A 26,209-nucleotide genomic window follows, 5' to 3' on the forward strand; every position below is an offset into this window, starting at 1 on the left:
TTTAAAGTCATATCTGTCTCGCGTCTCGTCACTGCATCCTTCGTACCTGCTATTACCACATTTGGCGTAGTCGGCAGGATGCAGTCTCCGAGCGCGGACAGTGGCACCCCAGGCCAGAGCGGGGCCATAGACACAGCAAGCAACCAGGGACCTCGGTCCAATATTTCTCTGGGGGCTATGCTAAACAACCTGCCCAGGTTCTCAGGCTCCAACACCATGCTGTGGAGCGGGGCAGAGCGAATGCGAGGCCTCTTCCGAATGCATCCGATGACCCCTGACCTGGAAGCCGAGGTAGCTCTCATGGCATTAGAAGGGGAGGCCCGGAATTCAGCAATGTTGAGGCCCCTGGGACACGGCAACACCTTTGCTAGGGTCTTGCGGATACTGGAAGAGACCCATGGGGATCTGACAAATGTGGGAGAGTTGAGGACCCGGTTGTTCAGTTGAATGCAGGGAGAGGGGGAGACTATCACCCAGTATATGAATGTCCTCCATGAGTTATACACGGCCATCGAGCGGAAGGACGGCGTAGGGGTAGGACCCATCGACATTACCCTACGTAACTTGTTAGTGACTGGACTCCGAGACCCATTGATAAAGCAGGCACTACGGGAGCAGGTCCAAGTGAACCCACATTTAGCTTTCTCTGAGGTGAGGAGTCAGGCGCGTGCACGGGAGCAGGAGCAGGGAATGACGGTCCCCGTGGGCAAGGTCCGGAGTGTGGAGGCCGCTGTGACTGCTGTTGGAGAGCCCCAATGAATAGAAGAGATGAAACAAGAGCTGAAGAACATCAGGGGCGAGTTAGCCGAAGTGAAGAGAAGAACCGAGGTCACGTCTGGACGGCCTAGTTTCAATCCCGGGCCCTGGGGGCCTCGCAATGCTTGGAGCGGCCAGCCCTCACAGCCCCAGTGCTATGAGTGCGGGGAGCTGGGCCACTTCGCACGAGAGTGTCCACGGCGTGGGAGGCGCCCACCCCGGCCGCCATTAAACTAGAGGGCTCCGGGCTGGGGGGACGCCGCTCGGAGCCAGAAGCCACGACATGGGGTGGTGGAAGTCCTGAAGATCTGGTCACAAAGTGTCCAGTGGTATAGGCAGAAGTCGAGGGCCGTGTCGTACGGTGCCTAGTGGACGCTGGGTCGCAAGTAACGACCATGCTTGCAACTTACTTTCAGCAGCATTTTCTTGAGGCAGTGAGACCCCAGTGGGGACCCATCAAGTACTGGTCCCTGTCACTGGGGTAGTTTGGGTGCAGATGACGCTGTGTGGCAAATCCCTCGGACACCAGGGAGTGGTCCTGACTCATGGAGAAACCAATGACAAACATCCAGCTAGCCTGGGCATGAACATCCTGTGGGAGATTGGCAATTTACTCCTCAATGACCCCACGCAAGAGTCTCTGAACCAGTGGGGTTCCCGCACGCCCCAAGGGCAGGTCTTCCAGCAGTTGGTGCGGGAGGCGCGAGTTCTCCAGGACTGCCAGGAGGGCGAGGCAATGGGCAAAGTCATTGCGCCAGCGGCTCCCCGCTCATACTGCCCCCCCGGGCAGACAGTGGTAGCCCTGTTCATTTGGGCCCCGGTGCCTTTAGAGGGCGAGGAGATGCAGCTGGAGCCATGCTACACGGAACGCCTGCCTCCTGGCATACTGGTGGGTCGCTCCCTGGCCACTGTGTGGAGAGGGACCGTCCTGGTGCGCTGTGCCACCCTAGAAGACCAAGACATCATCTTAAGGCCCCGGGTCGAGATGGCCAAGCTGGTGAGGCCATTGGAAGAGGTGCTGCCAGCATCTACGGTCCAATTGAAGGTGCAACCCGAGAACCCTTGGGCAGTGACTATTCGAACTCTGCAGGCTGCCGAGTCCTTGACTCAGGAAAAGGGCAGAAACATCTTGGAAAGAATGCGGGCTGAACTCTCTGGCCTGGCTCCCGCCCCACTTCTCCAGGTAGAAACACTACTAGGACAGTATCACGGGGTATTCACTAGCCACAAGGATGATTTTGGATGCACCACAGCCATCATGCACGGAATTCCCAAGGCAAGAACGGCCCCCATACGGGAACGATACAGGCAAATACCCCCACAACTATACCAGGAAGTTAAAACTTTACTGGCCCAAATGCTGCAGAAGGGGGTCATACGACCCTGGGCGGCTCCCATCGTGTTGGTCCGCAAAAAGGATGGCACCCTGCGGTTCTGAGTGGACTATAGAAAGCTGAATGCCTGCACCATCAAAGACTCATACCCGTTGCTTCATATAGAAGAATCCCTGTCTGCCTTGGGGAAGGCGAAGTACTTTTCAACGATAGATCTGACCAGCGGGTATTGGCAGGTGCCGATGTCGGAAGAAGACAGGGCTAAGACGGCGTTCATTCTTCCTATGGGACTGTTTGAGTTCAATCGAAGGCCATTCCGGCTGGCCAATGCCCCGGGGACCTTTCAGCGGCTGATGGAGCTGTGTCTGGGGGATCTCAGCTTTGAGGCCATGCTGATATACCTGGACGACATAATCATCTATGCCGTCACGTTTGAGGACCACCTGCGGCGGTTGGAGCAGGTGCTCAGCCGGCTGCAGAAGTACGTGTTGAAGGTAAAGCCCCAGAAATGCCACCTGTTTCGCACCCAGATTGAATATCTGGTGCATGTCGTCTCTGCCGAGGGTGTTAGACCGTCCCTGGAAAAGGTTGCTGCCATTCAGGGATGGCCTACCCCCGAGACGATAAAAGACGTGCGGGCCTTCCTGGGGCTGGCTGGATACTATCGTCGTTTCGTAAAGAATTTTGCACGCCGGGCCCGAGCCCTGCAGGACCTGCTAAAGGGGGCTCCTGCCGGGGCGGATGGACGGAAAGTCCAGTGGCAACAACCGCAAGAAGAGACCTTCCAAGACCTTAAGGCTGCGCTCTCGGGTGCCCCAGTATTCGCTTATGCGGATTTCTCGCAACCGTTCATACTACACACCGACGGGAGCCTCCACGGGCTAGGTGCCGTATTGTCACAAATTCAGGATGGCCGGGGGAGAGTGATCGCGTATGGTAGCCGATCACTTCATGACTCCGAGTGAAACCCTGACAATTACAGCTCCTTTAAGCTCGAGCTCCTCGAGGTAGTGTTGGCCATGACGGAGCGGTTCGCAGAGTACCTGGCGGGCTCCGAAGAGGTGGTACGGACCGTCAACAACCCGCTGGCCCACTTGGAAAATGCCAAATTGGGGGCTCTGGAGCAGCGATGGGTGGCCCGGATGGCCAAGTTCAACTAAAAGCGGATGCCCTCTCCAGGATCCAGCACACAACGCCAGGGAAAAGTTGAGAGGATGAATTGGAAGGAGAAGAGACACCATATGCCCTCACCGCCGCCGTGCTCACGGCTGCCATGCAAGAAGGACCCCCAAGGGGTGTGCTGGAGCAATCACGTGACAGATGGATCCAACAGCAGCAAGAAGATGAAGAAATTGGGCTCCTACGCCGATGGGTGACCACCGGCCGACTACCCACCGATGCCCTGAGACAGACTTTGTCTCAGGATATGTTGCTGATGCTACACCAATGGGAGAAACTAGTCATCAAGAAAGGACTGTTGTATCATAAGACAGTATCACGGGCGACGTCTGCAACAACTTGGCAGGTAGTCGTGCCCAGAGCCCAACTCAGTGAACTGGCATGGGAAGCCCACAAAAAGGGGCTCACTTCAGAGTCCAGAAGACCTTGCAATGGTTGCAGCAGATAGTTTACCATCCGCTCTTGCACGCTGCTGTGGAAGAAACTTGCTGGTCCTGCCGCCTATGCGAACTAGCTAAACCACCCGCACAACGGGCCCCGGTGCAAACGATAGTGACATCAGCACTCCTCGAGCTCTTGACGGTGGACTGTGTGACCATTGACCCTGCATACCAAGGGTATGAACATTGTCTCGTCATGGTGGATCACTTCACCAAATTTGCCGTGGTAACCCCCACCCAAGATCAATCAGCAGAGTCAGCCGCCTATGCAATCTGCAAGAACTTTATCCAAGCTGCCCTCAACGGATACATTCAGATCAGGGAGCATGGTTCCTGAGGAAGGTCATGGAAGAGCTACATCGTCTCTGTGGTATCAATAAATCTCGGACCATACCATACCACCCACAGGGAAACGGGGCCTGCGACGCTTTAATCGGACACTAATTCAAATGTTGCGCACCCTGGAGAGTGACCGGAAGGCCCGCTGGCGTGAGTATGTCCCACTGCTATTTGGGCGAGAAGGCAAAGGGATCACAGAGGTAGAACTAAACCCGGAGGAACCCCAACCCTGGTCTGGAGTGTCATCATGGGTCCGAAACCACCGACACCAGCTACAGACCCTTCCCCGCATCGTCCAGACAAAACTCCAGGACCTAGAGCACCCAGGGGGGACTCTACCTCCACCCACCGACTTTCAAACTGGGGATCGAGTACTCGTACTAGACCAGTGCCCCCAGAACAAGCTAGAAAAACAGTGGGAAGAGAGTCCTTACCGAGTATTGCACCGAATAAGCCCCGATGGGCCTGTGTATGAGATGCGACTTGAAAGGGACGGGGCACCTCCCACTCGTACTGTGCACCGTAATATGTTGTGGCCCTGTACATCCAAAGATCCCGTGCAACCCGAACCCACTCCTCAGGCCCCCGAACCAATACCCATGGTCTGGGACCTAGATGACGAAGAAGATAGCCCAGCGGTACAAGCGGGCCATCCAAGGAACAATATTTCAGCAAGTCACGCCAGCCCACCAGAATCAGCCAGTCCACCACCAGCCACCACCCCAGAAAGCTCCACTACAGTCTGTAGTGTCGTGATGTCGGCGATAAAGAATTCAGAGACGTACGCTGATGTGCTGGTGCTTGGCTGCCCAGGCCGTGCTTTTCTTTGTTCCTTACTTCCTCCTTCCTCTCTACGTCTCTCCCCCCGACTCCTCCTCTCCCCTACATCACTGTTACTAGGCAAAGAATGCAAACAAGGGCAACAGCCCACAAACAACAGGAGATGTGACAGCATCACACCTCTTCTTTTCTCACAACAAAAAAAAACTGAAACATTTGAAGAATATTGTTGTTCAAACATTAAGTCTCACTGCAGAACATAGTCTGTAAGGTGGGCAGGTGGTCTTCGATAGGTCCTAGTCGGATAGCAGTGAGACAGTCCATCACCAGATGAGCCCTGAGTATCCCCGGAGACATCCCCTGTTAGGCTTACGGCATCTCCAGTCTCTGGCAAGAAGTCGTCGCTCTCCGCTTCCTCAATAGGCGTGGTTTTTGGGACGTGGCCCCGGAGTTTTTTAAAGTGGGAGACATTTCGTGTGACCTGACGACTTTGATTCCGGGCAGTAACCATGGTGCCCTTAACGTCTATAACTTGAAAGGGTTCCGGATAGTACGGTGACGCAAACTTGCTAGTCGCTTTTAACCTTTCTGCCAGGACCCAATCGCCCACCTGTATTGCCGGCTGTCTGCCTCGATGGTTGCGCTTATCTGCGTACCGTTTCATCTTTTCCTTTGATATGGAGTCATTAATAGAAATCAGGGTCTGGACGGAGATTGCTGGAATGCTTGGAAGTTTGACCCGTAAGGGCCTGTTGAACAGTGCCGTTGCAGGTGGTATTCCCGTTGTAGAGTGGGGTGTAGCCCTGTACTGTCTGAGGAATGCGTTCAACTCTTGCTGTAAGTCCTTGTGCTCCATGGTAGCAATCCTTAGGGTCTTGTTGAGCGATTGCATGAATCGTTCGACTTCTCCGTTGGCCTGAGGCCAGCAAGGAGTTATTTTCCGGTGTGTGAAACCCAGGTAGGTTACGAAGGACTGAAAGTCTGTGCTATTAAAAGGCGGTCCATTGTCAGATTTCACGATCTCAGGTATGCCATATGCCGAGAAGATCTTGTCTAATTTTGGTAAAACAGCCTTGGCCGAGGTTGTAGAAACATGTTCGGTGACTGGAAACCTTGAAAAGTCATCCATGATCATCAGCAGATAGGAGCTATCTGGTAGACTGCAGAAATCAATGCTAACAGCTATCCATGGGCCGGCTGGCAGGGGTGTCATTTGTAATGGTGCACGTCTATGGGCAACTGTAGTGGCTTGGCACGGTATGCATGCTTCAACGAGTGCCTCTACCTTTTTGTCAAGTCCGGGAAACCACACTTTCTCCCGAAGTAGCTGCTTCGTTTTCACGACCCCTTGATGAGCTTCATGCGCCAGATCCAGTACCCTGCTCTGAAGTTTCTGAGGTATCACCAGGCGATTATCTCTTAAGAGCATATTTGAGTCTGATACTGATAGTGAATGTCTCGCGTTAAAGAAACCTCCAGGTACCCAGCCTGATCAGGAGGGTGAAGGCGTGCCTCAGCGAGAAAACTGCTCCAGTTCTTGGACCGAACCGTCTCTATCACAAATTGAAGTTGGTGATCGACATCCAGCGCTTGCTTAATTTCCTGTATGGTCATAGCTTTCGGTACCGAATGGGCAACGACAAAGTTGACATGCTCCTCCGCCAGAATCGTCGCGGGGATGTCGCCTGTGGTGGGCTGTGGTGCTGGGTGTCTCGAGAAATAGTCTGCGGGATTTCCAGCTCCCGCCTCGTATCTCAACTGGAGATGATAGTTCTGTAAGCGGAGCAACCAGCGTTCAAGACGCGGGGGAGGCTTTGACGAGGGCTTATTGAAAATTGGAACGAGTGGCTTGTGGTCAGTTATCACTGTGAATTGATGTCCAAAAAGGTATAAATGGAAATGAAGGCACCCCCACACAACTGCCAGGGCTTCTCTCTGTTTGTGAATATCGCTGCTCTGTATCCGTTAGTGTCTTGCTGGCATATGAGATTGTGGATATGTCGCCTGCGCTAGACACTTGTGTGAGAATTGCCCCTAGGCCTACTGGACTAGCATCCACCAGTAGCTGTGTGGGTTTTGACGGGTCAAAATAGGCCATGACAGTGTCGCTGGTTAGGTTGGTTTTCAATGCGTCAAAAGCTGCTTGCTGCTCAGTACCCCATGTCCACGGAGAGTCTTTCTTTGTGAGCTTTCGCAGAGGTTCAGTGGCTAGGTCAGGTATAAATCGCCCACAGTATGTGACCAGTCCTAGGAAGCTGCGAACATCTGACACATTTTGCGGTGGGCTAGCCGATTTTATGGCAGCCACTTTCTGTGGGTCAGCTGAAACTCCTTGTTCAGAAAAGATGTATCCAAAAAAAGTTAATGATTTTTGGTTAAATTCACATTTTGACGGATTGACAGTGAGATTGCAGGCTTGGAGTCTTTGAAACACTTGTTCTAGGCGATTGTCATGTTCCTCTTGGGTTGTGCCATAAATGAGAATATCATCACTGACGTTGAGGACTCCTGCAATGCCAGACAGAACCTGGCTGACGATATTCTGAAAAATTTCTGCGGCCGATGAGATGCCAAAGTTCAATCTCTTAAATCTGCGCAGGCCCACATGCGTGCTAAAAGTTGTAATGTACCTGGAGTCTGGATGCAATTCAAGTTGATGATAGCCCGAGTTTAGGTCAATTTTTGAAAATACCTTCGCACCATTCAGGTCTGCGAGAATGTCATCAATAGTGGGCGTGATGTGCCTTTCTCTTTGGATCGCCCGATTGGCGTGGCGCATATCCACACATAGTCGGATTTTACCTGGCTGCTTCGGTTTAGGTGCAACAACGATTGGTGAAACCCAGGGGGTCGGGCCTTCAACGCGTTCGACGACATCGGATGCCTCCAGGTCTTGCAGTTCTTGCTCCACAAGCTTGCGGACATGGAATGGAATGCGCCTGTGGGGCTGAATAGAGGGCTGTACTGACGGATCTATATGCAATTTTATTTGAACATCCTTTAGCTTACCTAGGCCTTTAAAGAGATTTGGGTACTTCTGCATAATGTGGTGGGCCGAAGGACCTGTAATGCTGTTGACAAGGTTCACAAGGCCCAGAGATATTGCACTGGTACAGCTGAGAAGTGTGTCCGCCGAGCATTCTACCACATAAAAGGTGTCAGTGATGGACTTTCCTTCAGCTGCAACTTCTGACTGAAATTTTCCGCACAGGGGCAGTGCAGCTGCTGAGCCATAAGGAAAAATCTTTATATTAGTACTTTGTAGAGTAGGTTTGTTTAGGAGCTGGTTGTAGACAGTATGACTGATGACGTTGACTGATGCCCCCGTGTCTACCAGGGCTTCTATTGGATTGCCATTCACTAGGATTACTCGTTTTGGATTAGTAACTGCGTGCACAGTATTAGATCCCTCTTCCGTCACGGAGAATAAATAGGTGCTGTGGGACTCGTCATTAATCTGCAGTGTTTGGATCTTTGGTGGCCTAGGTTGTGCGGTGGTATGAGGAGATTGTGGCTTGGATCTACACACCTTTGCAAAATGATTTTGCTTTCCGCAATTATGACAAGTTCCTCCCTTTGCTGGGCAGACATTGTGGTGAGGATACGATCCACCGCAGTTGTAACATGTGGCTGCCTGCGTGCGAGGCACATTTGGTTTCTGTGTAAGCTTTGCTATAGAAGATGTCGCGTCTGGCTCATGCTCGATGTTCTCTATCAGTTTAGCTTGTTTGTCTGCAGCATCATTTATACGCGCTGTATCTAGCAACTTCGCTAACGTCATGGTGGGGTCTCTGAGTGCTTGTCTCCTTAACTTGGAGGAAATACATCCTTGTACGATCTGCATTTGGATTTCTTTGTCTACTTCCGCAAATTCACAGTGCGCTGCAAGGTGTCGTAGCCGGACATGATACTCAGCCATGCTTTCTGTTGGCGACTGCTTTGACTGCCTGAACTTAAAAATTTCAAATGCCGGATTTCTGTGAGGGGAGAAGTGCTTGCTTAACGCATCTTTGCTGAGCTCATAGTCCTTATCCTCCCCTGTATTCGGCAGAGTAATGAATATATCGTAAACCTGCTCCCCTGCGTAGTGTAACAGCATGGCTTTTTTTCGGGTATCATCAGAGACATTCATGGCTTGCAGAAATATCTCGAATCGCTTTAGCCATTTATCCCAAGATACTGCCAGGTTTGCTTGGGACTGATGCACATCAAAAGCAGGAAATGCGGGTAGACAAGCCATAGTGAGTGCTGATAGCCTTGTAGACTGTTCGTGGGACTGAAATACCTGTGGCTGATGAATGAACGCTTCCTCGTCGCCAGTTGTAGTGTCGTGATGTCGGCGATAAAGAATTCATACTGTGTGAGTCAGCAGAACGAGAGGGAAGGAGGTGGAGACTGGATGAGGGCCAGAGAGTGAGAGCCACGAGCAGCTACCAGAGAGGAGGACAGCGACAGGAGGGAGACCCTCGGTGGACCGCAGGGAGACGGCGCCGAGCTTACCGACAAAAGAAGACTGCTGAATTACTCCCGCTGCCTCCACTGGGGGACATCCCGCCAAAGAACTCCGCGGGCCTGTTGTGCCCCTGCTCCTCCTGGGCGTTGGAACGCCCGAAGACTACCCCAGATCTTCAGTGGCTGGGCCCAGTGGCTGAGGCGCAGACACACCGTGGAACAGAACGCCGAGGGACGTCAGGATGGATCAGTGATACATAGTGACTAAGGACCAGTAGTCGGCCATTCCGCGGCCCTATAGTGACCGGTCTTTGCCAGATTAGTCGTGTTCTCCCAATCCTTGTTTATGTGTATTGGCTCCCTGCGAGGACAACTACTGTTATTCTGCTGGTTGCGTAACAATAGCCCTAACGGCATTTATCTATAAAAGTTAACGTTTAAAGTCATATCTGTCTCGCGTCTCGTCACTGCATCCTGCGTACCTGCTATTACCATACCGCCTTACAAAATCTTTCAGTCTTTTTCTGCACTAATGTCTGTGTAAAAGCACAGCTACATTCAATGTGTAGAGGCCACTGACAGGTAATAAAGAACAGCTCCTATTTATTATGTAGCAGTTACTGCCTGGGTACTGCAGACCAGCTCCAATTCAATTTGTAGTAGTCACTCTTAGGTACTGCAGAACAGATTCTATTCAATGTGTAGTGGCCGCTACTGAGTACTGCAGAACAACTTCTATTCATTGTGGCATGGCCGTTGCCAGGTGCTGCAGAACAGTTGTTATTCAATGTGTAGCAGTCACTGCCGAGTACTGCAAAACAGTTCTTATTTAAAAGATAAAAATACCTCTTTAAGATATCTATTAGCTTGAGCTTGGAGAAAAAATAAGGCAACAGGCATCTAATTCCATACTTCTATCCCATTCACAGACTTTGAAGTTTCACAATTATTTTCTTTTGTTTTTATTCAGGTAACTTAAATCTGATCTAACAATGAAACTGCTTGGACATCAGACAATGATCATAGCTGTCGTCAGCATTACAATACTATTGGCCATTGTCGCAGCCGTGACTGCTGCAGTTGTAATCATTTGCTTCCATGGTAAGAAATAAACTTTCTTTATAGTAAATACCATTTTCCCCTAGTATGGTGGACCTGAATAGTCTGCACTGAGACTGGTTCATGACCCTTATGTAATTATATTCTTGGTATGAATGATGCACTGGGATCTCATATTAAAGTCTCCCACTCTTAAGAAGTTTAAACACTGTGTAATGAACATTTCTGAAACTTTCTGTGTTTCAAGTTTTCACAGCTTTCAGGCTCTCTGCTTCCTGTTATTGAAGGAAAACATTTTCAAATCCCTAAAAAAACAGAGAATTGTAAAGGGTGACAGTTTGTGATCACATAACCAGTCTACTTCCTTGTGTGCACAAGAGAGGCTTTATGAAAGCACATACAGTCGGTGCAATTTTGTGACTACAGAGACATACAGAGGTTCTTGAAAGTTTGTGAATAGGGATGAGCAGACCCGTGGATGTTCGTGTTCATCAGGTTCAGCTGAACTGTTGTTCAATGTTCCTTTCGGCATCCAAGCTTGACCCCAAACCCAATTAAAGTCAATGGGAACCCGCACTTCGTTGTTTTAAAATGGCTGTAAATTGGTCATAGTAAGGGCTAGGGGGATCCAAAAGAAAGCAAAATTGGGGTAAGAGAAGGACTACTGACCTGCAAACAATTGTGGAAAGGGAAATGATACAGTAACATAGAATAAAAAAAAATAATCTTGAACCAGGAGGCTGAGGTCCAAGTGGAGGAAGAGGTGGCATTGGACATGGTGATGTAGGTGGAAGAGGCAGGGAAGGAGTATTTCAACATTGTTTTTGAGGGGTCTTGTGTTGCTTTTTTATGGAACTGACTTAACAGAAGATAGAATTAACAAAAAAAACAATCTAGAACTAGAAAGTGGAGGCACAAGTGGAGGAGGAAGTAGAGTAGGTGGAGGTGGACATGGCAGTGTAGATGGAACAGTCAGAGGAGGTGGTAGCCAGCACTGTGGGTCGCCCTCCCAGGGCTGTGGGGTACTCGGTACTGGGCCGGTGTCAGGGGAATGTAGTTAATGGAATGGAATAGTTCGTGACGCCACCTGTGGTGCTCGGCAAGGGAGGTGTTAAGCCGACGCTGCATGCAGATCCGCTGGGACTGATGGTAGGGTGCAGCAAGGGTGTAAAAGCTCCCCACAGGTGAAGCTATAGGCCCAGGGCAGTGTAGAGGTGGATGGCACGGTGATGTAGCAGTGCCGTAAGGGTAGGAAGTAGACAAGACACAGCGGGGTGCAATTTCTGTACCTTTACTTGATAACTGCAGTCCAGGGTCCTGATTACAGATGGTAACGAAGCAGACTAGCCTGGAAGCAACTCAGGGATTCTCTCTCAGCAGATGGGCTGTGCAGTCTCCTTCCTAACGCTTGTTTGAATGAAGCACTCCAGTACTAAGTTACTCTGAAATTCCTCCTGTCAGATGTTCCCAAGAACCTTACTTGCACGGCCGACAGCTGTAGCCTCTCTCGGGGACTCCCTTCTCTGGAGTCCTGGCTCTCTATCCAAGCTGCTGTTGTGTCTCAAGTCTTAGATGGGAGTAGGGCATTTACAGCCTCCTACTCCTCTGGTATCTGCTGTAGGACCCTTAGTATCCGTACAGCCGTGGAGACCAGGCTCCAGTTCGTGCGCTCTCAAGCTGAGGGAGCTCTCCTTCCTAGCTCAACCTCCAGCTTCTCTCTACACGTCTGCACACTTCACCCTCCGCAGACTAACTGACCACTCCTTCCTCTTGGCCCTCAGAGGGCACCCCTCCCCTGAATCCTGGTTCAGAGTTCCCCCTGCTGGCTTGGAGTGGAACTGTGTTGTATGTATGGATTGACTGCGAGAGAGACCCATCATTGCCTCCAAGCCTGGCATTACCCTCCCCTGGAGGAAGGCACAGCCACTGTGGCGGCCATACTCCTGGGGGTGCCACATTCCCCCCTAGTGCAAGTCAGCACTCCTGGGCTGAACAAAAACATGAAACATATAAACAATTGGACAATGATATTTGTACAAGATTAAAAATGAAAAAGTTACAAAAACCAAGTGTTTCCAAAAATGGTCCTATGATGATAAGTCCAGCATCAATGTCCATGGTCCATTCCTGGGCAAATGGTAAAAGTTTATGACCACACACAAGTCCTGTGGTTCAGTGTCCATAAAACAAAGCTGATAAAATCAAAAGGGGAACTCTTACAGGTTACCTGTAGGCACAAAACTTGAGAACAGTTACATATTTACACTTACAATTTCAACATTTACATTTTTCTACATGCGATATCTAAGGGGTGCTATACCTTGTGTGGTGCGGGTAGACCTGCGTAAGACTGGTGTAGTGGGTAATGTACTGGATACACTACTGGGGGTTCTCTGTAACACAGGGATACTAGATTGTCTGTGAACTCTTAGACTCACCAGGGGCACAACAGGTTCACCACTGGCAGGGTGAGGGTTCTCTGGCTCCACTGCTGGTGTGGCATCTGCTACCTGATTTTCCTGATTCTCTTGAGTCACATCTTCCTGTGCTACCAATTGGGGAAATAGCAACACTGGCACCACTATAGCATCATTCACTTTAGTCCAATTTGCAGGGAATTCTCCAAGCACTGTGCTGACCTTCTCTTCTTCCACTAGGGCTGGACGTTATCTGGTTCTTCTTTACTTTCCTTCAACTGGTCAGGACACAACTTCAAGTGATCTCTCGATACCGCTGCTGAGGTCTCTCCTCCATCTTTACGCACAAGGCATACCTTAGTATTATCAAAGTTCGAGGGCAGAATGGTATAAGGTTCAGCTTCCCATTGATCATCCAACTTGTGCAATCTTCTCTTCCTTTTCAGGACTTGCTCCCCCGGCGACAAAGGAATGGCAGATGCATTTTGATTGTAAAGCTTCTCCTGCTTTTGCCTTGCCTGAGCCAGACTCCTTTCCATGCATTCTTGAACTCTCCGGTACTGTTGCTGCCTCTCCGTGTCCCAATCAGCATCTGGGGACGCTACTTCAGGCGTCAGGACTCCCATGTCTAAGTCAATAGGCAGTTTACCAGGTCTGGCTCTCATTAAATAGGCTGGGGTACAGTTGGTGGAGTTCACTGGGATATGGTTGTAGAGGTCCACCAGATCGGGCAACTTTTGCGGCCACAGATTCCTCTCCTCCAAGGGCAAAGTCTTCAGGAGGTCAATCACTACCTGGTTCATCTTCTCGCACATGCCATTGGTCTGTGGGTGATACGGTGTTGTCCTTATCTTCTTACAACCATACAGGTTAAAGAATTCTTGGAACACTTCTGCCTCGAAAGCTGGACCTTGATCTGTCAACACTCTTTCAGGATACCCATGTGGTCTACAGAAGTGCTGTTGGAATGCTCTGGCTGCTGTCCTGGCAGTTTGATATTTGACAGGCACAACTACCATGAATCTTGAGTAGTGGTCCACAATGGTAAGTGCATAGATGTAGCCTGACTGGCTTGGAACCAGCTTCACATGGTCCAGGGCTACTAACTCAAGGGGCTGCTTGGTGATGATTGGCTGTAGAGGAGCTCTCTGGCTGTCCCGATCCTTTCTGCGCAGGTTACATTGTCCACACTCCCGGCACCACCTCTCAATGTCTTTCCTCATGCCAGCCCAGTAGAACCTCTCTCGGAGCAATACTTCCAACTTCTTCCATCCGAAATGTCCAGCTCCATTGTGGTATGCTTCCAGGACCATTGATGCCTCTCTCTTTGGGACTATCACTTGCCAAACCAGCTCATGAGTGCGGGCATTGATACTCCTCCGACACAACTTCCCTTCATAAATGAACAGCCGGCCTCTCTCCTTCCACAAATGCTGAGTTTCTTCAGGAGCATCCGACTCTGGACGTAAGTCAGCTCGTGTCAGCAGCTCCTTCACCAGGCGGACTGCAGGGTCACTATCTTGCGTTTCTGTCCAATCATGATGGGGCAATGGGTTCAGGGTGACCTCCTTCAAGCCAGACCGTCAGTTTCTCACTCCTTGAGCATGCTGGGCCGCAAGTGACCGGTGGAAGGGAGGTAGCTCTATTTCTTCAAGAGCCTCAGGGTCTTCTCCTGCATCTGGTAGGTTAGACATTCTGGACAGCGCATCAGCATTGGCATTCTTGTGCCCTGCCTGGTGCTTGATGGTAAACTCATAGTTCGATAGCCGAGCCATCCATTGCTGTTCCAGTGCACCCAGTTTTGCAGTGTCCAAATGCGTCAACGGATTGTTGTCCATGAAGATAGTGAACTTGGCAGAGGCAAGTAGTGCTTGAACCTTTCAGTGACAGCCCAGACTATGGCAAGGAACTCCAGCTTGAAAGAACTGTAATTATCAGGGCTCCTTTCAGTGGGGCGCAGCTTCCTGCTGGCATAGGAGATCACTCTTTCTTTCCCATTCTGTACCTGCGACAGTACTGCTCCTAGTCCCACGTTGCTGGCATCTGTGTACAGCACAAAGGGTTTGTCATAATCTGGGTAGGCCAGAATTTCGTCTCCTGTGAGAGCCATCTTCAATCTGGTGAAGGACCTTTCCAACTCTTCAGTCCATTCAAAGGTGGAATTCTTCTGTTTGGTCTTCTTGGACTGCCCCACCAGGAGATTTTGCATAGGGGTGGCTATTTCTGTAAAGCCCTTGATGAATCTTCGGTAGTAGCCTACCAGTCCAAGGAATTGGCGTACTTCATGAAGGTTGCTGGGCTTCGGCAAGTCCCGGATGACTGTGACCTTGTCAGGATCTGGTGCCACACCTTCTGCACTAACCACATGACCGAGGTACTGCACCTTGGGCTTCAGGAGGTGGCACTTGGAGGGCTTCACCTTCAGGCCAAAATCGGATAAAGCTTCAAACACTTCCGCCAGGTGCTCCAGATGATCTTCATAGATTTTGGAGAAAACAGTGACATCATCCAGGTACAACAGGACCGTCTCAGAGTTCATGTGTCCCAGGCAGCACTCCATCAGCCGTTGAAATGTTCCTGGAGCAGTGCAGAGCCCAAATGGCATATAATTGAACTCACAGAGACCCATTGGAGTGGTAAATGCAGTTTTCTCCTTGTCTGCCTCTGCCACAGGAACCTGCCAATACCCACTGGTATTTCAGCTGCAGTGCAGGTGTCAAGGGTGCGCCTCAGCTTGGCCAGGATCTTTGCAACAGTCTCTTTATCAGTGTCCTGCCAGGCTTTCACCTCTCTCTGTGCTGCACACGTTAGCTGTCCAATCAGGATATTCACTTTCTGGTTCTCAGACAGAGGGTATACTTTAAACAAACTGCACAGTCTTTCTTTAAATTCACTCAGGGTATGTGACTCACCTGAGTACTGCGGTAGCCAGGCCGCTCCCGGTATGTTGGGCATAGACAGCGGCATTATGGGAACCGCTGCGGCGGGCGCTCCTCCTGGTGGCACCACGGGCCGGCACCGGCGCCTGCCACTGCATCGCCATTTGGCACAGACATCCTCTCTCCCCCCTAGTTAACGTTAGCCAGGGCCGGGGTTTGTGTGAGCTCCCCGGTGGCCGCTTCACAGGCCCGACGCTCCGGGCTGTAGGCCTCAGCTCCTCCTCCTCTCGCGCGCTGTCCTCTCTTCCCGCAAGGCACTTCACTTCTTCACGCTCTGTGTCAGGCTCCGCCCATAAAGGCCCGCCTCTTTCTTCCTGCGCACGCCAAGCAGCGCGGCAATGGCGGCAATTGGCGCCAATTTCACACACAGTCTTTTGGCACAAACACAGTCTATGGCACACAGGACCCAGGGATTCCGGGTTCCGTAATCCTGTTCGTGACGCCAAATTGGGTCACCCTCCCAGGGCTGTGGGGTACTCGGTACCGGGCCGGTGTCAGGGGAATGTAGTTAATGGAATGGAATAGTTCGTGACGCCACCTGTGGTGCTCGGCAAGGGAGGTGTTAAGCCGACGCTGCATGCAGATCCGCTGGGACTGATGGTAGGGTGCAGCAAGGGTGTAAAAGCTCCCCACAGGTGAAGCTATAGGCCCAGGGCAGTGTAGAGGTGGATGGCACGGTGATGTAGCAGTGCCGTAAGGGTAGGAAGCAGACAAGACACAGCGGGGTGCAATTTCTGTACCTTTACTTGATAACTGCAGTCCAGGGTCCTGATTACAGATGGTAACGAAGCAGGCTAGCCTGGAAGCAACTCAGGGATTCTCTCTCAGCAGACGGGCTGTGCAGTCTCCTTCCTAACGCTTGTTTGAATGAAGCGCTCCAGTACTAAGTTACTCTGAAATTCCTCCTGTCAGATGTTCCCAAGTACCTAACTTGCACGGCAGACAGCTGTAGCCTCTCTCAGTGACTCCCTTCTCTGGAGTCCTAGCTCTCTATCCAAGCTGCTGTTGTGCCTCAAGTCTTAGATGGGAGTAGGGCATTTACAGCCTCCTACTCCTCTGGTATCTGCTGTAGGACCCTTAGTATCCGTACAGCCATGGAGACCAGGCTCCAGTTCAAGCGCTCTCAAGCTGACGGGAGCTCTCCTTCCTAGCTCAACCTCCATCTTCTCTCTACACGTCTGCATACTCCACCCTCCGCAGACTAACTGACCACTCCTTCCTCTTGGCCCTCAGACGGCACCCCTCCCCTGAATCCTGGTTCAGAGTTCCCCCTGCTGGCCTGTAGTGGAACTGTGTTGCATGTATGGATTGACTGCGAGAGAGACCCATTATGGCCTCCAAGCCTGGCATTACCCTCCCCTGGAGGAAGGCAAAGCCACTGTGGCGGCCATACTCCTGGGGCCGCCACAACTGTTTTTTTTTTCATTTGGGGAGGCCCCAAAATTAAATGAATGATAAAAAGAGTTGAACAATGGCTGCGTGCGGATGGTGTAGTTGTCTAGTCAGCCAAAGGTGTGGACTAATCCGGTGGGATCTACGACTGGTTCATTTTAAAAAATGTTAGCTTCCCCATGTTTGCTGTTGACAAGCTGATGCTCTTGTCTGTGATCACACCCCCTGCCATACTAAGCACACATTCCGATAGTACACTTACCGCAGGGCCAACCAGACATTGATGACCTATACCAGTGATGGCGAACCTTTCTGAGACCGAGAGCCCAAACTGTAATCTAAAACCCAATAATTTATGACGAAGTGCCAACACGTGCCAAATGCCTCATCATGATCCCCTTCATGTAGAAATATGCCCCATCATGATCCCCTTCTTGTAGTGATATGCCCCATCATGATCCCCTTCATGTAGAAATGCCTCATCATGATCCCCTTCATGTAGAAATATGCCCCATCATGATCCCCTTCATGTAGAAATATGCCCCATCATGATACCCTTCATGCAGAACTATGCCCCATCATGATCCCCTTCTTGTAGTAATATGCCCCGTCATTGTCCCCTTCTTGTAGCAATATGCCCCATCATGATTTCCTTCATGTAGAAATGCCCCATCATGATCCCCTTCATGTAGAAATATGCCCCATCATGATCCCCATCATGCAGAATTATGCCCCATCATGATCCCCTTCATGCAGAATTATGCCCCATCATGATCCCCTTCATGCAGAAATGTGCCCCATCATGATCCCCTTCTTGTAGTAATATGCCCCATCATTGTCCCCTTCTTGTAGTAATATGCCCCATCATTGTCCCCTTCTTGTAGTAATATGCCCCATCATGATCCCCTTCATGCAGAAATATGCCCCATCATGATCCCCTTCTTGTAGTAATATGCCCCATAATGATCCCCTTCATGTAGAAATGTAGAAATTGCCCATTCCACCACCTCCATCATTTCCTCCTCCCCATCATTGCCCCCTCCCCACCACCATCGTTTCCCTCTCCCCATCACTCCCATCATTGGCCCTCTCCCCATCACTCCCATCATTGGCCTTCTCCCCATCACTCCCATCATTGGCCCTCTCCCTATCACTCCCATCATTGCCTTCCCCCATTGCTCCCATCATTGGCCCTCTCCCCATCACTCCCATCATTGGCCCTCTCCCCATCACTCCTATCATTGGCCCTCTCCCCATTATTGGCCTTCTCCCCATCACTCCCATCATTGGCCCTCTCCCCATCACTTCCTTCATCGACCCTCTCCCCATCATTGACACACACACAAACACCCCCACACACCACAGCAGCTTCACTGGCACAGCGACCACCCTCACCTCTCCGCAGCTTCCTTCCTCTCACTGGCACAGCGGCCATGGAACTGAATGATGATGTCATCCAGCCACGGCCGCGCCGCTCAATGTGTGAGCTCGGAGCTCCAATACCAGAATGAGGCAATGCTGCATGCCAGCTGAGAGGGCTCTGCGTGTCCTCTCTGGCACGTGTGCCATAGGTTCGCCATCGCTGACCTATACTGAGGATAAGGTCATCAATGATAAAGTAATGGACAACTTATTTAGCTCCATTTGAATGACCACTACACAAAGTAACTAGCTGTGGTTCTCAGTCAGCACTAAGCATGAGTTGACCTAAGGATAAGTTATTAATATCTCAGTCCCAGACAACATATTTAACTAGCCTTGAATCCATTGCTTTACTTATCTTGTACTGATCCTGCTCTACAGCCTCTATAATAGCAAATGGCTGAAACTACCATTATGGAGACCTTAAAGCTGAAACCTCCCACTAATCTACAGTGTAAAGAAGTGTAGACTTTACACAAGGCTCTATGGAAAAAATAAGTGCGCTATATGTCCACAGGCTTGTTGTTTCCAAAAACTCAGTATGTGTGCAAGATAAATTATGCATTATTTATACTCATGTTTTTAAACTTTTTGGTTCATTGTATCTGTGCGTAAACTACAATGCAATATTAATTCATGACATATTGAAGTGTGAAATAATTATTGATCCAAAGGGCATCTTGTCCAAAACGTTATTTTGAGTAATTGGATTTAAAACCTAATTTCATAAACTCTATTCTTTCATCATATGTTTGGCACCAGCTGCTGAGCTGAAAGTTTTGAATTAGAGATGTTACCATGTAATTGTATTTTTTCATAGGTTCAACCAATGAGACAAGTACCATCCACGTTTACTACAATGGTTCTTTTAGGATCGTAAATTTGAACTATACAGATCAGTATCTTCACAGTAGTAGCCTTGCATTCCAGACTATGGCTGCTCAGATTGAAGGATTTGTAAGTCATTTTGATATATTGCCATTTAATATTCCATTACAAAATCAATATAACTGTGTCTATATGAGGATCTTCATCTTGTTTCCTTGTTTAACCCCTTCCCGACATTTTAAAGGGAATATGTTAGCAGGTTTTTGCTACCTAACATGAGAGCAGCATAATGTAAAGACAGAGATCCAGATTCCAGTGATGTGTCACTTACTGGGCTGTTTGCTGTAGGTTTGATAAAAATCACAGTTTTATTAGCAGGAGGTCTAGTAAACCTGCAGTGATGTAGTCCTCCATATACATGAGCGCTGTAAAATCACACCCCCATCGCTGATTGGCAGCTTTCTGTGTAAACTGTGAAAAGGCAAAAAGCTGCCAATCAGTGGTGGGGGGCGTGGCTATACCGAGCTCAGCAATCAGAGGACTGTAGATCTGCATCAGGTCAGATAAAACAGATTTTACAAAGTAATTGATACATCACTAGAATTGGGGTCTCTGCCTTTACATCATGGTGCTTCAAATGGAGCAGGTGCTTACCTAATCGATCAGCAACAGCTGCGATCACTGCTGTTTAGCTACTTACATGCTGCATATTTGTCATTGTGACCCCCTTAAAAGTCTGAACTATCAAATTGTAATATTTTACCAATTAGGTGAACACCTTAAAAAAATAAAAAAACAAACGTCAGGACTGTAGTTTTCCAGTAATCACAATTCCCCCCCAAAAATGCAAAGCAAATCAAAACATTGTATGTACCCCAAAATCGTATTCAAACAATCCCCATAAAGCTCAGCACCCAAAAAATATGCTCTGATACAAATCCTTTGATTCAAAGATAAAAGTTTTGGAATATGATGATGCAAACCTCAAATTTTCTAAAGAATTAAATCATAAAAAGAACTATATGTTTGGTATTGCCATAATCAAACTGACCTCAAATAGCATTTTTGTAGGTCATTTTTACAGTAAAAATGAAAATGCTACAAACATGGCAAAACCTGAATCTGTCTCTTTTTTCCAATTTTTCAGTACATTATATGGTAAAATTAATGTTGTCATTCCAAAATATAATTGATGTCATAACACAAGCCCTATTATGGCTATGTTGACAGAAAAATAAAACACTTGGAAGAATAGGAGAAAAAAACGAAAGCTCAAAAAGTGAAAATTTGTTTAAAAAAAAAAAGGTTGAGTTGTTTTTTCTTATTCTCAGACTCCTAACTTTATTTTTTCATTGATTGGACTGCACGTGGAGGTACATGCTGTACATTATTATATTAGTGCTTTTTACTTATTTTTAAACATTTAATTTACATTTGGCAAGTGATCAAAAACAGCAATTCTGATATGATTTTTTTACTGTATTTCTGTAAAATAATTCATGGTGTTGGTCAGTTGAATAAAAAGTTCTAAATAATCTTGAAGTTGTATGTGAGATAAACACTGTAGGGAAACAGAGTGCACCACACCATAGGGTGATACGCTTATAAAAAGATATAATAGATCTAGGTAATGTGCTCACCTGTTGTGTAGGCCTGTAAAACTCAATAATATTTGGTGTTGCTGCCCCATGGCTGGGGATGAACTCCACCGTAAAGCTTGAAGGTAAAGACAATTTATGTTTTGGGCTGTGCTAGCTAAAATGAAGATCCTAGATCCAGTAATATAAAGAAGCGTATTTTATTCCAGAACGCCTTTCCATGTTGTATAGTTGGTTTTTAGCACGGCCCAAACCATGAAATGTCTTTACCTTGAAGTTGTATGTTGACATTTGTGCTAATTAGTAAGATTCCTGTGATAGGGATGCTTTAAAAATCCATTTATCACAGCATGTGTTTCCTGAATAATGATGTGATGTTTTTAACTTCACTTGTACTTATATTTCTTACAGTTTACTGCAGCATTTAATAATTCAGAGCTCAAAAGCCAATACAGCAGATCACGGGTTGTCAGCCTAAGGTACAGCATGCATTATTATCCTATCACTCTTTCATAACTTTTATATTCCTTTATTATTTACTACAAAATCGTGAAATTAGCAGAACTGATTTTGTACTGTGGTCATATAGTAAAGGGAATGTATTACCTAAATTATTTCAATGATTAAAACTAGATACCGATAGCCAATTTTGTTTTGTAATTAATTAGTTTTTATTTTCTAATTGTAGATTTATTTTTTTCTGTTTTCTGCACATATTTATGGGACAGCAGTTTAGTTTGAGCTGCTGCTTTGAACTTTTAGAGCGGTTTTCCTGTCTTAGGGCTCATACTCACTTGCGAGAGACTTGCACGATTCTTGTGTGAGTCCCTCTCATGAAAACCTGGCACTGCCGCCGGCACTTGGACCAGAGAGTGCAGCTGCATAGAAATACATGTAGCCGCACGCTCCGGTCCGAGAGCCGGCGGCAGTGCCAGGTTTTCATGCGAGAGACTCACACGAGAATCGTGCCAGTCTCTAGCAAGTGAGTATGAGCCATTAGGCTGCGTGCACACGCTGCGGATTCCGCTGCGTTTCCGCAGCGTTTTTGACCGCTGCGGACCCGCAGCAGTTTTAGCTGCGGTGTACAGTACCATTCATTTGAATGGGGAAAAAAAAACGCTGTGCCGACGCTGCGGAAAAAACCGCGCGGATTTGCTGCGGTTTTGAATCCGCAGAAAGAATTGCATGTCAATTCTTTCTGCGGAAACCGCTGCGGGTTCCTATCTCCACCATTGTGGAGATAGTGAATCCGCAGGACCAAACCGCAGGCAAAACCGCAGATAATCCGCAGGATTAATCCGCAGCGGATTCCGCAGCGTGTGCACGTACCCTTAGAAGAAAAGTCTGAATTTACTCTATGCAACTGCAAACTGATAAATCGTGACAGCAGGTGGTGCACATGCTTTACAATATCCCGGTATTACTGGTCGAGCAAGCAGGCTCGTGAGAGCGTTAATGCAATTTAAATGCTTGTGGTCACATGCAGACTAGACTTGTTCAGCTTCTCTCAATAGAAGAGAATTCAGGGTGAGTCTCCACGGTCTGGATTGTCGGCGCTTTGGACGGAGCGGAAACCCTGCTCCACCCAAAGCGCTGCCCCTTCTGTGCTCATTGAACACATCCGGAATCGCCGCATCGTATACATAGAGTAGGCTATTTACCTTGCGGAGACTAAGCGTCTCCGCAAGGTAAACAGACATGCTGCGGTCTAAAAAGATGCACCTCATGTCCGGATATGCAGGGCCGCCGGATGTGGCCCTGCACACATAGTGGAGACGGGATTTCATAAAATCCCCTCCACTATGCTGTATCATCTGGATGCTGCGGATTGAACGCTATGGCTTTACGCAGTGTTCAACCCGCAGCTAATCCGGATGGAATCCGGCAAGTGGAAACATACCCTAAGAGAAGTTGGATGAGACTAGTTGGCTTGTGACTAAGTATGCAAATCGCATACATGGGGTCACGTAACTACCTACTCGCATGGGGAATACCAGGGAATTGTGACTGCATGTGCAATGTGGGATGTCACAATTAGGCAGTATGCAGTCAAATACAGTGAAGCCAGACTTTTTTCAGAAGTCCGGACAACTCCTTTAACAGCATATGCTTTACAGCAGACCCTTTGTTATAGGAAATAAACTAGAAACAATAAACGTGCCCGCCGTTCTGTTAATGAACTGAGGTTAACAGCCTCAATAATCAGAACCTCCCACTCCCGTCTCCAAGATTTTTCATGTGCTGCACCAATTCTTTGGAATGCACTATCCAGGTTGATACGATTAATCCCCACAGTTTTAAGCATGCCTTAAAAACACATTTGTTCAGACTGGCCTACTGCCTCAACGCATTAATCTAACTATCCCTGTGTGGCCCATTCAAAAAAAATTTTTTCTACCATAATCGGGTTCCTCGCATCATGTTCTCACATGCTTTATGCATTTAATAGCCCTCTGTGTCTGTACTGTTATATACTTAGGCTGTTAACTGGTTCATGCAGCATAACAGGAATACCCGATTCGTACACTGTGGCTGGTCCGAACAATGAAAGCAATTGTTACCATCCACCTTTCGTGTCTCCCCGTTTTCCTCATAGATTGTAAGCTTGCGAGCAGGGTCCTCATTCTTCTTGGTATCTGTTTTGATCTATATATTTATTGTTATGCTGTAATGTCTATTGTCTGTCCAAGTCTCCTCTATAATGTAAAGTGCTGCGGAATATGTTGGCTCTATAGAAATAAAATTATTATTATTATTATTATTAATAACTAGAGATGACTTGTTAACAATTTTGAGAAATTTTTCCATGTTCTGTGATCTGTGCAGAGGTCACTGTGCATGGAAAAGAGGAGGTATGCTGTGACCATCACCTATTTGAAATGGAGGTACAACATTGGTCATTAAAATCCTTTCTTTGATCATACTCTGGGAAACTATTGAAATGTGATCTATGCAGAATTAGGGTTCTATGCTCAAAAACACATATTGAAAAAGATATTAGGACAATGGTTCATTAGAAAATGTAAACTTACTGTCATACAGTACTAAAGGGTTTATCTCAAGTTCTTAAATGGGTAAAATTGCAAAGTGCTTGTAAAAACAAGCAACTTTGCACTCTACCTCTTTTAAAAATCCTTTACATTCTTGACAACGTGGGGATTTTTAATTTACAGTGTACAACTCATTACCAAGGCTACCTGTCAACCAAAGGTCTAAGAGTGGTCAGTTACCTAGGCAATGAGCAGGTCCTAAGGTCCCCAATCTGTAGCTTGGGAGCCACATGTGGCTCACGGTCCCATGAATTGTGGCTCACGGCTGTCTGCCAACTTGGTGCATTAGCTCCACGTCTAGTAAACAGCTATGAGGAGCAAATTTCAAAATGGTGAATTTTGTGAGTAGCCCTGCACAGAAGAGCAGATCTGGATGCACACATACTGGTCTTAAAGGTTTCAATTCAATTTAAGTATGGTACGTTGAAGACAGGATGATACCACCTGCCAGAGGAGGTACCAGAAGCTGGAGGAGACCGTGTGCTGGGTGTGCTGGATAGGAGAATACTGAATGGGGGTATTGTGGGGATCACTGGATCTTGTTGTTCTAATTCAGGATGATTTCTGTGGAAAAGCTTTCGTTATCATTATACTCGCAATGGTGGCTCTGGTTGCCACTACTGTGAGGGGGGAGGGAGCTGGATGTGGCTCACGACCCTCTCTCAGAGCTGAATGTGGCTCTCAAGGTCAGAAAATTCACTTCTTTAGAGCATGCTCAGAACGGTCTGAAATTCACTAAGCCTCACTAGCCTCCTTGCCCCTGCGCATCTCCCATGCTGCAGAGCCAATGCTGCCTCTGCTGGCAGCCTGGGAGAGGGTGGCTTAGTATAGAACAGTGGCGCGACTATGCACTACCTGACCGGTCAGTCTTCAGTTGAACACTGTTCCTGGCAACTAGGATGCCAGGAGGCAGAGGAACAGTACAGTCTTGGAGAAACTACATTAGAAAACTTTAGTTATTATAAAAATCAAAATTATACAAAGTCTTCATGTAGTCATATAGGAATAAAGCTGTCTATGAGATAGCTAGTTTGACCAACAATTTTTCTTCTGACTCCACCATAAATTCAAATGTTTGGATGCACCAAATGGGGAATGGATTGGGGAATGGAAGGGAAATAAACAACTGCCAGACAGTTCTGCCAACTCTAAGGCTATGTGCATACGTTGCGGATTGGGCTGCAGATTTTTCCGTGCGGATTTGGCAAAATCCACCGGTAAATCCGCAGGTCAAAAGACCTTGCGGTTTATCTGCGGATTAGCCTGCGGTTTAGCCCTGCGGTTTCACACCTCTACAATGTTAAAGGTGTGAAACCGCTGCGGATTCCGCACAAACAATTGACATGCTGCTGATTGTAATCCGCGGCAAATCCGCGTGGAAAAAAACGCAGCGTGGGCACAGCGGACTTTAAAATCCATAGGCTAACATGGTACTGTACCATGTCAGCAGAACTGCTGCGGATCCACAGGACCAAATCCGCTGCGTATCTGCAGCAGAATCCGCAACGTGTGCACATAGGCAGCTGCCAGGCGTTTAGGCTATGTGCAGCGGGAACATATTGAAATCCAAGATGGCAAATTCTTCTGTCCCTCAGCTTCTGCTGCCAGGGAAGAGTCAGGAATCCCCAATTTGCCATTACCGCCCGCTCACTAGTAAGCACATATGACTATCTTATGTTTATGACCCAACTCCATAGCATTTTTGGCACAACCTCGGGCATTAAATAACAAATCACCCTTTAACTTGTACATCACATCATTAGCTCGCAGTAAATAGCTGTAAGCATATGTGTTCACATATATTTCTCCATTCCTTTGCAGTCCAGGAAGTCTAATTCCTGAATTTGTCTTGGTTTTCAATTTTAAAAATGCTGAGAAGATAAACGTATCAGTTCAGAGTGTACTATCCGACAACTTACACAACACCTCTGTGGCACTTTTCAACATTGACAAGAATTCACTTCTTCTGAAAGGCAAGTAGTCAATGAAATACATATTATATGTAGGGTAATAGAAATGGACTTCAAAGACAGACTAGTTGTAAAGTAAAATACAAATCCACCGGCTATGACCACTTTAGTTTTGACAGATCTGCTGTGTTCCCGCAACTTCCGGCCGCCATGACCAGTAACAGCTCTTTGGCGAGGGGTGGCAGGCGTCGCACCCACACAGAACAGATATTGATACCCTATCCTAAGGATAGCTCATCAAGAAAACGCTATAA

The 26,209-nt window shown here is 48.1% G+C and overlaps 1 protein-coding gene across 5 annotated transcripts in view; it reads left to right on the forward strand.

The window, feature by feature from the left end:
- The window catches only part of LOC141046751 (transmembrane protease serine 11C-like), a 149,739-nt gene that overhangs the window by 52,774 nt on the left and 70,756 nt on the right, over positions 1-26,209 (forward strand). For all 5 annotated transcript variants that reach the window (XM_073541404.1, XM_073541401.1, XM_073541398.1 and 2 more), the window contains exons 2-5: positions 10,251-10,381; positions 19,330-19,466; positions 21,347-21,414; positions 25,807-25,958. In XM_073541404.1, the coding sequence (XP_073397505.1) occupies positions 10,273-10,381; positions 19,330-19,466; positions 21,347-21,414; positions 25,807-25,958 (466 nt within the window). In that variant the 5' untranslated portion in view covers positions 10,251-10,272. The remainder of the gene's footprint in view (positions 1-10,250; positions 10,382-19,329; positions 19,467-21,346; positions 21,415-25,806; positions 25,959-26,209) is intronic.

This window comes from Dendrobates tinctorius, unplaced genomic scaffold, assembly GCF_039654945.1.
Source record: "Dendrobates tinctorius isolate UK_male_01 unplaced genomic scaffold, ASM3965494v1 ptg000011l, whole genome shotgun sequence".
Classification (NCBI taxonomy): domain Eukaryota; kingdom Metazoa; phylum Chordata; class Amphibia; order Anura; family Dendrobatidae; genus Dendrobates; species Dendrobates tinctorius.